At 40.0% G+C, this 15839-nt stretch overlaps 1 protein-coding gene across 1 annotated transcript in view; it reads right to left on the bottom strand.

Moving 5' to 3' along the window:
• Positions 1–15839, bottom strand: part of ADGRB2 (adhesion G protein-coupled receptor B2) — a 204754-nt gene that overhangs the window by 58236 nt on the left and 130679 nt on the right. The window contains exons 9-10 of the mRNA XM_018576759.1: positions 8568–8762; positions 1708–1776 (exon numbers count right to left, since the gene is read on the bottom strand). Of these exons, the coding sequence (XP_018432261.1) occupies positions 1708–1776; positions 8568–8762 (264 nt within the window). The remainder of the gene's footprint in view (positions 1–1707; positions 1777–8567; positions 8763–15839) is intronic.

Genomic DNA, 15839 nt, shown 5'->3' with positions numbered 1-15839 from the left:
TAATATAATTAATGATATCATTATATTGTAAATGTATGTGCAAGCCCCCATTTACAGTATCAGCATACACATTGTCAGGGGATTTCATGCTTTTTTTGCTCGTTTATGCATATTGTTTCATGTTTTTGAAGCATTCTACATGTGTTTTCAAGCTTCATGCATTTTTGCTTTGGCCAGTGGAAAGCAGTATCACCTGTAACGTCATATGTGACATCATATGTCATTGTTGGCCTTGCATCTGCTTTCTTTTTATTCTATGTGGTATCTTGTACTATTGGGGCTTCCAATCCAGGAAAACTTCAAGCCCAACATCTTCCCAGGCCCTCTACTGCTTGCCACGGTTCTCATGGCTATCACTGGGTCATAGAGGTACCTGTGGGCCCTCATCAGGCAGATGAAAGTCCCCACTTCCAGCATGTATAGCTGAATTCTCCATTTTGTTCACAGGTCCAAGGTTGCTAGGCTAAAAAATGACCTAAAACACTTTTCTTATGTGTTTTCAGATGCTCCAAATGAAATCTATGGGGTGGAAAAGGAATGATTCTGCTCCCCCCTCCCCCCAAAAAAAGTTCATGTGCTTGAGCTTACGTACATGCAAAAAGCGTCACATCACATTAAGGTGTGAACAGGCACCAGTGTACATAATGGGACTCTTTGTGTTGAGACCAAAATCCAATGTACCCATCGCACTCCTGACCGAATAATACCCTTAAAGTCGGGTAGGTGCCAAAGTGACTGCAGATGCCTCTGCAATCTAAGAAAGGTGTATGTATAAAGTCACTCACACTCCAATAGAATTTCAAGTCAAAAACGGTTTATTGAATCGATTGCTATCACATCATATAGCGACGTTTCGGAACAACAAAGGTTCCTTCTTCAGGCAAACAGAATGTGTTTTCTGTTTGCCTGAAGAAGGAACCGCTGTTGTTCTGAAACGTCACTATATGATGTGATAGCAATCGAGTCAATAAACCGTTTTTGACTTGAAATTCTATTGGAGTGTGAGTGACTTTATACATACACCTATCTTTGTGTTGAGAGTTATTGTGCTTTGGGAAAACAAATTCCTCGGGTGTAAATTAGGGCTTAAAGCTTTTACTTCCTCCGAATGCTTGCTCTTAACATGCCATAGCAGACATAAGGAAACCGAAGTAAAGGTGAAGCTGTTTCTCGTTGCAAGAAATTCCATTATATTCAGGAAATTACTGTTTTTGGCAGCATTGTACGGGTCTTGAGTCTCAAGTCTCTTCCTGTACACAAATGCTTTTTTTTTGAAAGTATATTATGTAACCTTGGTTACAATGAACGCTCTGAATTAGAATTCAGTTCTAATGAAAATCAAATTGCAAGGCAGATAATGTGTGCGTTCTGCCTAAAGCAAACATGTACTAATATAGCAGTGCAACTTCCTACAGCTCCCATACCAGTGTCACTTCCCTTCCTTTCTGAAATTACCTATGTTTACTGAAAAGATGATGTGACATCAGTGATTTTTGTCTGCCCACAAGCAAAGCTCATGTATCTGTACAATTCCTTGCTCCATAACAGGTGAATTAATCTCGTATTCATGTAATTACATTGACAACATTCTTGTAGCATGTGCGTATTATCCCTTGGTTGTCACACACACACACACACACACACACCCACGCCACAGGCAGACATCACAGATCTGCAGTTAACTGCTTCAGCGTCACTGCTCCCCACCTGCTGTGCGTCCTCCCACTTCTCTCTATTATCCGCATCCAGTATGTGGCTGACAGCATGGAAAAACTTCTGTATAGGAAGACAGAGAGATTAAGTCAGTGAAAATTAAAAAGACAATAGATAAGAGAAGAAGGAATCTTAAGTTACACATATACTGAAGATGCATTTTTTATTTCTACATGGACAGACCGCTGTCATTTCACGCTGTCTTTGATTTCATGTGCAGATTGCAGAAACCTATCCCGTCACAGGTAATACGCTCTCATGAAAAGTGAACAGTTACTAAAATACATAGGAATATAATATAAACTAGTTACAAAATGAATAAATAAGCACTATTCTGACACTCTACACCTGGAAGCCTCTCTATCAGTATACCGTATATAAAAAACAATACTAAAGGAGGTCCCCAGCACTTTCATGTTAGGCAGCACAAAAACGAATGAAACTGTCTCAAGTGCTCAAGTTAAAAACAGTCCCCAGAGGGTGCTCGTGACGAACATTACGCTGGGCCCAACGCTAGCCGGACCGTCCCACTCAGCTCCTGTCAACCAGTGACATCAGTGAGCTCGCTGGGACGCCAGCCAGAGCATCACAGGCTGCTAAGAGATCTTAGTAACTTGGGACTGTCTGGTTGGATAGGGGGTGGCAGGCACACTTGCCACCCCCCAAGTGACTCAATGAGATGCCGCCTGAGGTAACCTCCTCAGGCTGCCTCATTATAGAGACGGCCCGATATATATACTGTATATCATATCTCTTCTCTCTGTACAACCACCCTAAAGGCTCATTTACACCAGCAGCATTGGGGTGTGTTAGGCAGCATTGATTTCAGACTCAATTAATTCCAATTCAAACCCAATGCAAGAACAAGGCAATGTCCTGTGGCTTCAGTTCACACCAATACATTGTGTTGGTATACGCTGAAAAAAATAGGAATTGTGCAGTGGTCCAGCCCAATGTAACACATTGCAATACGCTGAGGTGCATACAATTACATATGTTTCAAAAAGGGAATACAATTACTCACGTTCTACTAGCAGCGTGTCTCCTTATTGCCAGAAATTGTAAAACACTTGAAGGTCCTTCCATTACCCACCTTGCCCACTTAGTACAACTCCTCTACAATTTTGAGAGAACTATGGCCTTTAAAATTCAGCGGTTTCATACCCTCTGGAGACCATGGACTGCTTGGTTTTCTACATTTACACACTCCAGCCCCTAGCGCTTGCGGCCTAATGCCTTTGCTTACCCTCTAGGTTATATTGTGACTGGAAGAGCCCTACCCTACTTTCAGATCATTGTGTGAGTGGGTATCCCTTTGTTTGATGACCTTGATTTCGTCTTTAGTGATGGTGTAGGATAAGAATAATATTAACAATATTGACTGTTATTTTCCTTCCTTTGTTTTATTTTTGTATGTTTTGACCCAATGTGGAGCTGTTACACATCTTGCTTTTCTACTGATTAGATGTAACGGGCTAAATCCACATTGTGTATACATGTGACTCTGATCACAGGCAAATGTTTGTCTGATTGTTTTCTTTTCCTGTAATGTATCAAAACTCAATAAAAACGTTTCTGATTAAAAAAGGGAATAAAGAGAGCAAGCACTGCAACGTGTTTTAATTACGACCAAAGCACATGGTAGCCTTGTGTGGTGTAAACAAGCTATATTGAACAACAAACATGTAAATAATACAGCACTATTAATAAATAATACATCATATATATGCAAATGAAGGTGCATAGGAGCACGTATAAGGATCTATGAAATAACAGTTATTTAATCTATGTATCATCAACATTCAGATATTCCTATATCCACCACCAATATGCTTTACAGCGAAGAACACTAAGTCCCTCGGAAAGGTTCTTCATCATGATCCACCAAACCAAATCCTCAATCAAAGGCCATCTAAACACTTTTCCCGCTGGCCTTAAAGTGTATTTCAACTTTTGAAGACAAATTGGAATAACACCTATTTTATATTTGTTACATGCTCCCATTTACATAGCATAAGCTAAAAATAAAACAAAAAAATGCTTCTTGCAGTTTAACTTGTTTTTACTTGGGTTAGGGTTTCTTGGTTTCTCAAGGGTTAACTTGCTTCTCCTTCTATGTAATGTTGGGAGGGGTTGTTAGGGGTGGAGTGTTTGTTCATTATAATTTGTAAAGTAGATTTGAACAGTGCATGTCCGAACAAAGAGTTAAAAGGATTACAATCCTGGCTTGTGCATTGTATGTTAATGAACTTAATAAGGTAAACACAATCCACAAATTTCAGGTGCTCAGAATAAACCTTGTTTCAACAATGTTGCCTGCTGCAACAAAACAACTAAAGGGTAAGACATATATAATTATTTTTTTGTTATGCTGTGTGAATGAGAACATATAACAAACATATAAAGGGGTTTTCTCAAATTTAATTTTTACTGCAAAAATGGAAATACACGTCAAGTTAGCTTTTCCAACTGGTTTAAGTCCTATTGATTGCTGAAAATGTATTAGATAAGGTTGACACTGATAAAAAAGGGAGATTCCAAACCAGAAGAAGGTGCATGGCAGAGAGCTTACTGAAGGACTTTGCAAAAACACTTATCTGTAAGTGTGGGGTCAGTATGTTTGGTGCAGATCCTTCTGTAAGCCCACTGTCCATTATAGTCTTTCTCATCAATTACAGTTGTATCACATCAAATCTCAGCAAGTGATATCAAAGAAAGAAACCATAGAATCATAAAATAGGAATTCTGAATGGTTGTAATCACAGCACAAACAGTTTACAACACCTGGAGTAGCCCACCAGAATTTTCTTTTACCAAAACATTTTTTTTTCACATGCACAAAAACACTTTTCAGCAAATACACAACATCACCAGTTTCTCCTAGGGCACATGCAAAAACCATTGTCCATTCACACCGCAACACAGCAGACATATTGCATTTTTTTTAGCAGTGCACTAGATCGCAGGTATTCTAGCCTTCCCCTACTCTACTAAAGACAATAATTTTTATTTCTGTCTGTGTTGCTCTTAAAGAGTTCCCCTCACTTCCTGCCTGGTACAACATTGTCCGCAGCACAGGAAGTGAAGGTAATTCACATGAGCTACACCCCGGATAGTAGTACAATCCTGACACGGATTCAATCCCTTCCCAATGCCATCCAAAAATTAGAAAATGTTTTGGCTTTAAATACACCTTAGGAAAATGAAGGAGCAAAGGCAGATACAGAAAGTGAGACCTCACAAGATCTCTCAGTATACTGATGCGATCTCCATTGAAGGCAATGGTGACGTGGACATCACAGGAGGCATCTGGGAGGCCAGGGCTACATCACTAGTGCTTCAAACGAACTGGAAGAGGAATTCAATTATATGTAAGTAAAAGAATACATATTTTATTTAAAAATGACTTGATTTGTTTAGATCTGCATGCAGAAAATGTTATTGTAGGCAGGAAAGGTCTACTTTAAATGAGCTATTGTACTTTCAAAAATAGTAATGTTCCAGTATGCTGGCAGATGTTTACAATGCATCCAGCGATTTCTTTTAAATGCAAATTTGTAATCATATGTTACTTCTTCATTGCAAGCTGCTGAACTTTTATTGGATTGTCCCTGTATACTTTTTGTATGTTCCTTTGGCAAGGTACTGTAAAGAGAATATGCAGTCGTCTGCGTTTACCTCTTGTGATGGGAAACACAAGGTAGAAAAAGGCAAAATAGCTTGTTTAATAAAATAAGAATATGTGGTGTAAGTGAAGTCAGACAGTCCATAAAACAAAATAAAACCTTGGGTAATCATAAAAGAATATTCTGCTCAAGGGTAAAGAAATACAGACAACTGAAAGGAAGATCAAATAAACAAGATATTTGGGGAAAATCTAAAAGAGACGATAAGAGAAAAATCACAGAGATAAGAAAAATAGTGGAGGATGAGAAAGGAGGGCAACAGAATAATGAGAGAGAGCAGCCTGAAAAGCACAGTATGTCGGTCGTAATATCACATTATACACAACATGATTTCTGTTAACAAGCAAAAGAGCCTTTTATGTCTGTGCTACAACTCACTGTGACAGCACTTACAGGCTTGGTCTGCATGTTACGCATGGAGCTACAAGAAGCCTTCTATGCCAGAACTCACGGAAGAATGTGCAACAGACAAGAGGACATGACCAGGCATCAAAAACCGTGATGCTGGCTACTTTATTGCATGCATATCATAAACATGACTGAGGGAGAGAGAAAGTTTTAAAGAAAAGATATGCAAGAATAAATATGTGTCAAGTTCCAAAAGAGTAAACTGTATGAAAGGAAGTTGCATTGAGAAAATTACAATGTATGGCTGGTTGCTCAGAGTAAAAAGAAAACATTCATGCATTAGGCACTGCTAATGGGAAGCATCTAATGCATAGATGCCAACTGTTCTTTATTTGCTGCAACGGTCCCACATCTTGGATCCCAGTCCCGATTATGCTGTGTCCCGGCCAATGTCCTGGGATCTCAGTGTCGCCTTTTTTTAAAAACGACTGTGCATGTGCAGTAGCTCAATAAGGCATTCAGTATGGTGACTAGGAGCTATGACTAGAATTGACTGGTTCCTGCATAATTTGAAGCAAGGTTTGGCTGCGTCACAATGGTAAGTGGGTGGGGTCTGATGGGGCTGTCTGGTGGACCCTTTGGCATGTTGGAAATACTACAGCATATATTATGTCTTTTGAGCTGTAGAAGGCACTGTAGTACAAGTAGTGTTCATGCTTATTTATGATATACACAGGACGTTCTCTCTGTATGTCGTATAAGGCTGTATTCTGTTATAATCTTCTTCTAAGCAAGTAAAACTTAATTCAGCATTCCTCAAGATCTCAGTGCTACATCTAAACACATAACCAACAAGGCAGACTGTGGGTGGGGTTTACTGTGTCCCAATGATCAGGACTGAAATGTTGGTAGGTATGATAATGGTGTCAAGAGTTTTGAAAACAGAGCAAAGAAAGATGGAGCTAATGTGGAGTTTTTAATAGTAGAACTATATTTGTCTTGTTTTTTGCTTTCAACGGTGTTCCATTTTGGTTCCAGTTCTCATAAATTAGTGAAGTTAGCATAAATTAGTATGCTGCCAGTAGGAAAGGGGTAATTGCCGACAAGCTACATAGCTAAAGATTTATAAATTAAGTACACAATTTCCACAAGAAAATCATTTGCCAAGGGATCTAGATCATAGAGATGAGGCATCATTTGTGAATGTTGATCTGCGTACACAGCAACTAATAACACATCCATAATAAAGACACATTTCCCTTTGAACCATGTGTGCCATCTACACAATTGACAACAATTTTGGCCAAAATCAGAAAACGCAGGGAAGAGAAATACAATGGCTCCCACAGCTGACCTCTTTCTAAGAATATTAGCTGTCTGGCTGTCTCTGGTTTAAATACTTTTTCAGTCACTAATCTGGAAACTGGAGCATTAAATTGTCTAAAATGACTTGATATGCTGATGGCTTAAGAGTTCCCTTCACTGGAACTAAGGGGCCAAGCCCAACCCTTGAAAAATAACCCCACACCATAACCCCTCCCCCCACCAAACTTTACACTTGGCACATTGCAGTCAGGCAAGTACCGTTGTCCTGGCAACCGCCAAACCCAGACACATCCATCGGACTGCTAGACAGAGAAGTGTGATTCATCACTCCAGAGAACACGTCACCACTTCTCTAGAGTCCAGTGGCGGCGTGCTTTACACCACTGCATCCAACAATTTGCATTGCACTTCGTGATGGAAGGCTTCGATGTAGCTGCTCAGCCATGGAAACCCATTTCATGAAGCTCTCTACGCACTGTTGTGCCAATCTGAAGGCCACATGAAGTTTGGAGGTCTATAGCTAGTGACTCTGCAGAAAGTTGGCGTCTTCTGCGCACTGTGCGCTTCAGCATGCGATGACCCCGCTTTGTCATTTAACGTGGCCTACCACTTCGTGGCTGAGTTGCTGTTGTTCCCAGTTGATTCCACTTTGTTATAATACCACTTCCTTGCTAAACCTTCCCACTTTGAGCTGGGAAGGTTTAGAAGGGTGAACAAGTTAAACACAAAATGAAAGTGGATTTGGCTCAATCAGGGTAGGTAAAGTACATTTTTTGTTTATCTTATGAGGCTTGCGCATCCCATAGTAACTGGATTTGGGACTTGTTTGGACTATCATACACGGGCCTATAGTTGTGGAATCAGAATCAGAAACTCGGATTCCACATGGTTACATAGTTAGCCAGATTGAAAAAAAAAAACACATGTCCATCAAGTTCAAACACAAAACAAAAATAAACTACTTGCATTCTAAGATCCCTAGTCCCAGAGTTGATCCAGAGGAAGGCAAAAAATGCTTATAAAAGGAGGTCCAAATTGCCCCAATAAGCAAAAATTCCTTCCTGATCACCTGAGATGATTAGATATGCCCTGGATCAGGTTCCAATTTGATTTCATATAAATAATAATAGCCAATTATATTTTGTGCATTTAGAAACATGTCCAACCTTTTTTTTTTTTATTGAATTAATAGAGTTGGTTAGAACTAGCTCCTGTGGAAATCTATTCATATTATTTCCAGGTCAATACCTTAGAATCTATTGACGTCATTGCATCTACATGGCAGCCAGGCATCTAGTATTTTTAGAAGGAAAGATCAGCAATGGCAAACCTCTATATTCTCTAAGTACAGGTTTTCTTTAATGCACGAGAACATTTTGACAGGTCGGTTAATATATTATCACAAGTCAACTCATCTCTGTCAGGAAATGGAGCATAGGTAAATGTATACCACTATTCTGATTTCTGAGCTAATCCTGCTAACATCTGTCTTACCTGAATATCTTCAAATGAGGGTATATAGGTGGCTCTTTTGTAAGTGTCAGTCACATTGCGCAAGATCTCAACACAAAAAAGAAGGTCCCCACTGTAGTAGTTCTTGGTGGACACCAGTTCCAACATACTTCGAACTACATGAGACATTCCTTGCCCCGCCAACAAACGCTGACCTTTGGCCAAATGTTCACGAAGCTGTAAAATGGAAGACATTTTAGATCAGTTTTATATTCTGTAGACAGATGCATCTGGAATACTACTTTGCACATTAACAGTTGTGTTGCGAGACCCTAGCACTACAGTTTCCTTTACACAGGAATTGAAAGCAAAATATATTAATCAATGTGGTTTTTGCAGGTGGACTATCAGAGAAAATGGTCTAGCCTGTTGTTATAGTACATCGGTACTTCATTACTATGTGCCTCTTTCAATTTCAGAAATACCCAGCGCTTTCTTTTTCTAACCACAAGACTCTAAATTTCTTTATGATATGTATATCTGGAAGTGAATTAATGATGTGAAGCCATTATCTATTGGGATAATTATTGGCATTATATAATTTTTTATATACTGCTAGATATGAGCTGTAAATATATCAAATTGGATCAAATTACTGATCTAGGCATAATATAGTGTGACATGAGTGACCTTAAAGGCACAAGGTTGAAAGTTCAAATAGTCTGCATCCCTAATCCACCCATGTGGTCATGAGTAACTATAAAGTCTGCACCCTTTTAGCATAGGGTCTACTTCATGGGATAGCAATGACTGTACCCACACCCAGCTAAAAACTTATTGTAATAAACTCACCTCCATCTGATCCAGTGATAGAATCCGGAGCCGCCTATTGAGGAGACATTGTGTTGCTCCTCCCCCCTCAAGCTGACTGTCATGATAAAACTGTGGGGTTTTCAATTGCTCAGTGTACTACTAATGTTGTGAATGCTGGGCAATAACCCTCTGCAGCATTGCAGATACTCACCTCTCTGGACTGTGAGAAGCTTTCCTTCCTGGGGCTGTCTTCTGTAGATTCAGCCCCTGCAATCTGAACTGCTGTGAGAGATCTCCACACTCATTCTAGAACACTGCAACTGCGGCTGGCTTGTAATCGGAATCTGCTGGCAACCTGCTCTCTACAAAAGCGCAAGTAGTAAACCATACTAACTGGGTTATACAGTAGCTACTGATTCTTGTGCTAGAGACTTGGCAATTTGTACAGACTATTGCGGTCACCACCGCAGCTATTGTGTTACAACCAGATATTATTGGCCCTTGTGTACTACCAATATCAGCTGCTCTGTCTTCTGCCATTACATGGAATGGTATAAATTAGATTGCAGAGAACTATAAACCCCATCTGTTTTGTCCAGTGCTATTTGCATGCTATTTAAGATTGTGGACCTATATGAACTACTGAATAACTCTGTTTATATATTATTTGTACAATTGCAGTATATAAGCATTTTATTATACTTTGAACTATTGAAGTGACTCCTAAGTTTAGTTCCCATTGAGATTGCAAGCAGGAACAAATTGTTCCATGTATATAGTGCCAAACTAGGTGTATGAAGGAATACACCGGTGGGAGTGCACTAATGTCATTTTCTACTATATATAACGGTGCATGATGTATAAAAGTTCCACAACCTCCTCCGCACTACATGGAGCGTATAATTGTGGAACTGAACATTGAACTACCGTTTCCTCAATGAACAAACCATTGGAGACAGTTACTCCCTTTGGCCAGGGTAACCATCTCGCCTCTGCAGCTGAAATCCTATAACTAAATTACTGCAATATTACACTCATCAACTGATTTTGAAACCAACCTGTACCAGCGACCGGGATTACAGAAGTTGTGCCTTTAACTATGCGCAAAATCTGGGATATCATTTATATTAGACTTGTCAGGTAGGACCATCATATTACAATAGACTATCACACACAATGCAACCAGAATAATAAAAACTGTACCCTACATCACAATTAATGAATAATTACTTCTGCAATACAAACTGCACTCCACACCATACATAGTTTAAAGAGGTTTCATCTATGGTAGAGTTCTGACTTACAAAAAGATGTATGACAAGAGCACAACGGGAGAATTAGGTATGCGCCTGAAATTCAGGCCAACCTGCTGCAATAGGTTTAGAAATACTGTTGTTAGCCATTAAGCATTGTGGAACTGGTGTTAGCAGGCAGCTCCAGTACAAAGCACCGGGACATGTACACAGTGATTTTAGTGCACCTTGCATAATTGGGATGAGGGAAAGAGGCAGGAAAGTAAGATGCACAGTGGGGATATGAGGGGCCCAGGGTTCAAAGATTTCACAAAAGAAACATCTTCACCATAGTCTCATTACATATTGAACCCTGCATCACACATACAATAACACATAACATATGCTGCACTCTCACATGATCCCCAATATTGCCCTTTGAAATCTTTTAGCATATTTGGGCATATTTAAAGCCTCTTTCTCACTTTTTGATTCACTGCAGTGGTAAATTACATTTTACAGTGCTAAATCAGCTTCCCTTATTGCTCTGCAGATCATGTAAGTGCATGCTGAGGTGTGGGTAAGGGAGGATGATTAAAGTTTCACAAAGCAATAGTCCGTAAGATTGATTGTGGCACCTGAATTATAAGTAGGATAAGACAGAATTAGTGTATCCTGGGTTATCTGATTCCCCAAAAACTGTGTCCAAGCTGGGACTGGCAGTATCTGCAACAAATAGGGGAACAGGATGGAGTTACGCCGAACCAGATAATATAATATAATGTAGTATACCAGTCTCCAGGGTTTCAACAACGTTATTCAAAATATGAGGTGTCCCCAAGAAAATAGAAATCCCTTACTCGGAGCTGGTTCAGTAAACAGGTAGAAAATACGTAATTTAACAAGGTGAATATTTAATCATAGAAAAAATTTTTTAAACAGTACATCCACAACAAGACATTTAAAAACAGTAAAAAAACTTCCCTAGGGTAACAGTGATCATCATGGGTGGTCTGCACTCCAGCTGATGTAGTAATAAAGAGTTGCCACCTACTAAATAAATATCTCATGTATGGATACAATGTATCCCAGGTTACTCACAACTCATGTTGCTCAGGGAGCGACAGTCCTGCTCGAGTTCCACAATGCTGGATGATATGTTTGCTTCAATAGGTGATTGTAATTGGGATCCGGAGGTGGGGATGGAGAGGCAGGGCTAGAGATGCAGGCGCCCTTGCCTTTTCCCCTGCTTGGGGCTCTCGCTGGCCCACGGGCTCGAATTTCAAATTTGAGAGCTAACCCAAAAGCATTTCCGTGTAGATGTGTGCGGCCGCACAGTAAACAAAGAGGTATATGCAGGGGTCTCAAGAATAGACGGTTCCCAGTACGATGATAGTGCAAAAAGCAGCAAGCTGTCGTCCGGTCGTTTCACTCAGACTCTGCTGGATAAGTTGGGGATTCCGATGCAGGCTGGACTCTAATCAAATCCCGGCCGACTGAGCTCCGTCTCCGCACCATCGAAGCCCAAGCTAACAGTAATACTGCCGCGGCTGATGTGCGGGATGAGCTTTACTGAGTGTCCAGGGAAGTAATTGGCACACATAACCCAGATGTGGCAGTATCTGGCATCTGGCACAAAAGAGGTTATGAAAACCACCTGCCTCAGCCTCAGTCTGCTTGTTTTAACAAAACAACAAATCTTAAAAAGATTGAAAAAGTATCAAATAAATCACACACACCTAAAACAATAGAAATTATGAAAACAAAACTAAAAAATAAAAAAAATGCAAAACTGTAATAATATGTCTAGTCCTAAATGTGATTGTGCAGCTGCAGAATGTGTAGCTCATACTGTTTGATCACTCAAGACATTTTGAAACTGAGTTCCATAATGGGATTGGATTGGCAGTGGTGCCTATATATAAACATTTTTGATCCCCCACCTTTTTCAAAAGTTTGGTCATAAACAGAAATGTGGACTGGTATACTGTGTATGATACTATTCTACCACATGTAGCCTTGACTGTGCCTATATATAGCTTTCATAATGGTCATCTCCACGCTTGACATGTAGATTATGGTTCAACCCCACAGTGGTGAGTCTTATTTGACCCTGATTCACTGAAAGTCCACTTTAATGTATTCTCTTAAGAATTGCTCTACAACTTTTCTAACCTTACTGCTTTCATTTATACCTTTTACTGCAATTGAAAGTATTTGTGATTAGGGAACTCCACATTTCCTAGCTAAAGTGTCATATATTTTTTATCACACCATTCACTTTGCCCTTGTTTGTAAACCAGAGTTTTGAGAGAGCTGAATACACCGATAGAGATTTATAAATAAACCATACACATTCATAAATATAGAAAGCTTTTAAAATGACTTGGAACCGAGTGGTATTATTTAATAATCCAACAATAAAACAGTATAGACAATCCAATATGGAATGCTTGTTAGAAAGGTTGTTGTTTCTGAATCTCTCGCAGAACCCCTCCAATTGGAATTTTACTTAAAGTATAGCTAAAGCCAAACTTTGTTTTCATTTTAATAAGAGTAGGGAATAGTTAAAGAACTCTGGCAAACTGTAGTATGGGGGTAGCTCCACTGTAAGGGTTAAGAAAAATGTTGAATGGAGTTCTGTATTAAAACCCCAGTTTTGTTTTTGCCAACTGCGTCCCACATGAGAGGTTTCTTTTTATTTCCTTTTCTGCACACACACAAGAGAAAGTGAGAGAAAATCACCCCAAAGTCCCCTTTTGGACAGCTGCCACAAGAGCAATTGTGCTTATTGAAAGAGTTCCCCTCTGTTTCTGTTCTGATGACTCAAAATTTTGGATTTACTATCACGTATTGACAAACAGAGTTTTAGCAAAGACAGCAATAAAAACCTTGAAAGGGTTATTAAATCCTCCGATTTCCTTGCATATATCTACTGCTAGCAAGCAGTAGATATATGCAAAAAGTGTAGGAAAAAAACCCCGCTTTGAAAAGGGTTAATACTCACTTGTGTCTTCCCCGCGCGCTCCTGTACAAAAATGTGAAAATTCTCGGGTGGCCGCAAAGCATCTTGGGGTGGGCGCACGCGCAGATCACATTTTCGGCTGGGAGACGAGGAGAGACACAAGGTAAGTGTATGGACGCGTGCACCCGCATGCAGACACCATGGGACAGCAAGTGCCAGCAAGCTCAGAGGAGTCAGCACTGGATCAGAGACCTGCAGCAGCGCTGGAGGGACAGATGAAAAGGACAGGAAAGAAGAAGATCGGATTAAGAAACATCTTATAAGTTAAGTGCTTTGATTAACATTGGGGGAGGGAAAAATATTTTTGACTTTAATGTCACTTTAATACATTTAATATATGAGCTGCACTCCTTTCAGTGCTTCACCAGTGTAAAAAGTGTGGTTGTTATGACCACAATGGCTATTCTTGTTCTGACTTATGCAATGATGTTTTAACAATAAACATATGAAAATAATATTGGCCGTGTGCTGGTGATTTGTGTCCTCAGTATTAAACACCTGACTGGAGTTCTAACCCCTGGCCACTTCATCCAAAACTAAAAAAGACAAAAACTGGTTCTCACCTAGGTGTTTTTGAGCAGTTGAAAAAGCGCTTTTAAATGCCCAACACAAGAAATCCCATGATTTTCAATGTCCCTTATTCACACCTGAGCAGAAAAACGCCAGCAAGAAAATGCCAAATGGCTGAAAAGGCTTCTTTGGGCGGTTAAACGCGCGGTTTTGCACTATAGACTTTATAACGTGGAGTTGTCCATTGCCCGCAATGTTTCAAAAGCTGCCAGTCAAAACGCGCATCTTCATGTACGCGCACAAACACACGTCATATTAACTGCACGTGCGTACAAACGCGCAAAAAACAGTGCCACCCAGGTGTGAACCCGGCCTTAGAAACTCGTTTAATCCTAGCAACATATGGTTTCCCAAAAAATATGGGAGTAGCATTGAATAGCAAACCTGGCTTATTAGCTGACTGCTCAAGACACTAACATATTGTGGAGTATACACAGAACAGCTATAACATTGTGACCACTGAGAGGTGAAGTGAATAACATTGATTATTCCGTTACAATGGCACCTGGAAGTAGATGGGATAATAATAATAATAATAACATAGACATGTCAGGTGTAAAATGCTGTGATTTTGAAATACTTACACCTGCAGAGCATTCACTTCCTGCTTTGAAAGGGCAAAATGACTTCAGTTAGCCAAAGCAATGCACACTTGGATTGCCTTGTCATCAGCAGAGCATTTCTAGGAAATCTATGTAATCTCACGAGATCTCAGGGAAAGGCATTTTCCTCCCCTGAGATGATGTGCATGGTCACATGTCCTAGTCACATGTCTAGTCACATGTGCCAGTAATCCAGGAAGTAAAAGGAGAGCTAGTATTATGCCCTTAGTAAACATGACCACTGCCAGCAGACTGGGAAAGAAAAGAGAAATAAGGCATGCAAAGAATACAAAGCCAGCAATTATCTAGAAGTATGTGTGTGTCATTACTAAACATTTCTAAAGGTGTGTTTGTTGTTATTTTAAGGATATAGGTAAAGGTTCACTTTAAGTTGATGCACTGGAAACATAAAAAAATTAGCAAACGTAACGATTTGAGCGACTTTGATAAGAGCCAAATTGTGATCTCTAGAGGACTATGTTAGAGCAACACCAAAACTGCAGATCTTGTGGGAGGTTTCTGGTCTGCAGTGGTCAGGACCTACCAAAAGTGGTCCAAGGAAGAAAAACTGGTGACAGGGCCAAAGTTAATTGATGCACGTGGGGAGTGAAGGCTGGCCTATGTAGTCCGATCCAAGAGCTACTGTGGCTTAAATTGCTAAAAAACTGAAACCTGTGGCCACTGCCAAAAGCTCCTACAATGGGCATGTGAGCATTAGATCTGGACCATGGAGCAATGGAAGAAGGTGGCCTGATCTGATGAATAAGGTTTTCTTTTAAATCACGTGGATGGCCGGGTGCATGTGTGTCACTTAACTGGGGAAAAGATGGCAGGCATTATAGGAAGAAGTGTGATTTGCTTTAGCCAATATTCTGCTGGGAAACCTTGGGTCCTGCCAGTTATGTGGATGTTACTTTGAAATGTACCACCTGCTGACCAAGTACACCCCTTCATGGAAATTATATTCCCTGATAGTGATGGCCTCTTTCAGCAGGATAATGTACCTTGCCACACTGCAAAAATGGTTCAAGAATGGTTTGAGGTGTTGACTTGTTCTCCAGATCTCAATTCA

This window comes from Nanorana parkeri, unplaced genomic scaffold (genome assembly GCF_000935625.1).
Source record: "Nanorana parkeri isolate BGI_ZX_2015 unplaced genomic scaffold, ASM93562v1 scaffold76, whole genome shotgun sequence".
Lineage (NCBI taxonomy): Eukaryota > Metazoa > Chordata > Amphibia > Anura > Dicroglossidae > Nanorana > Nanorana parkeri.
This window is presented reverse-complemented; position numbering and strand designations above follow the sequence as displayed.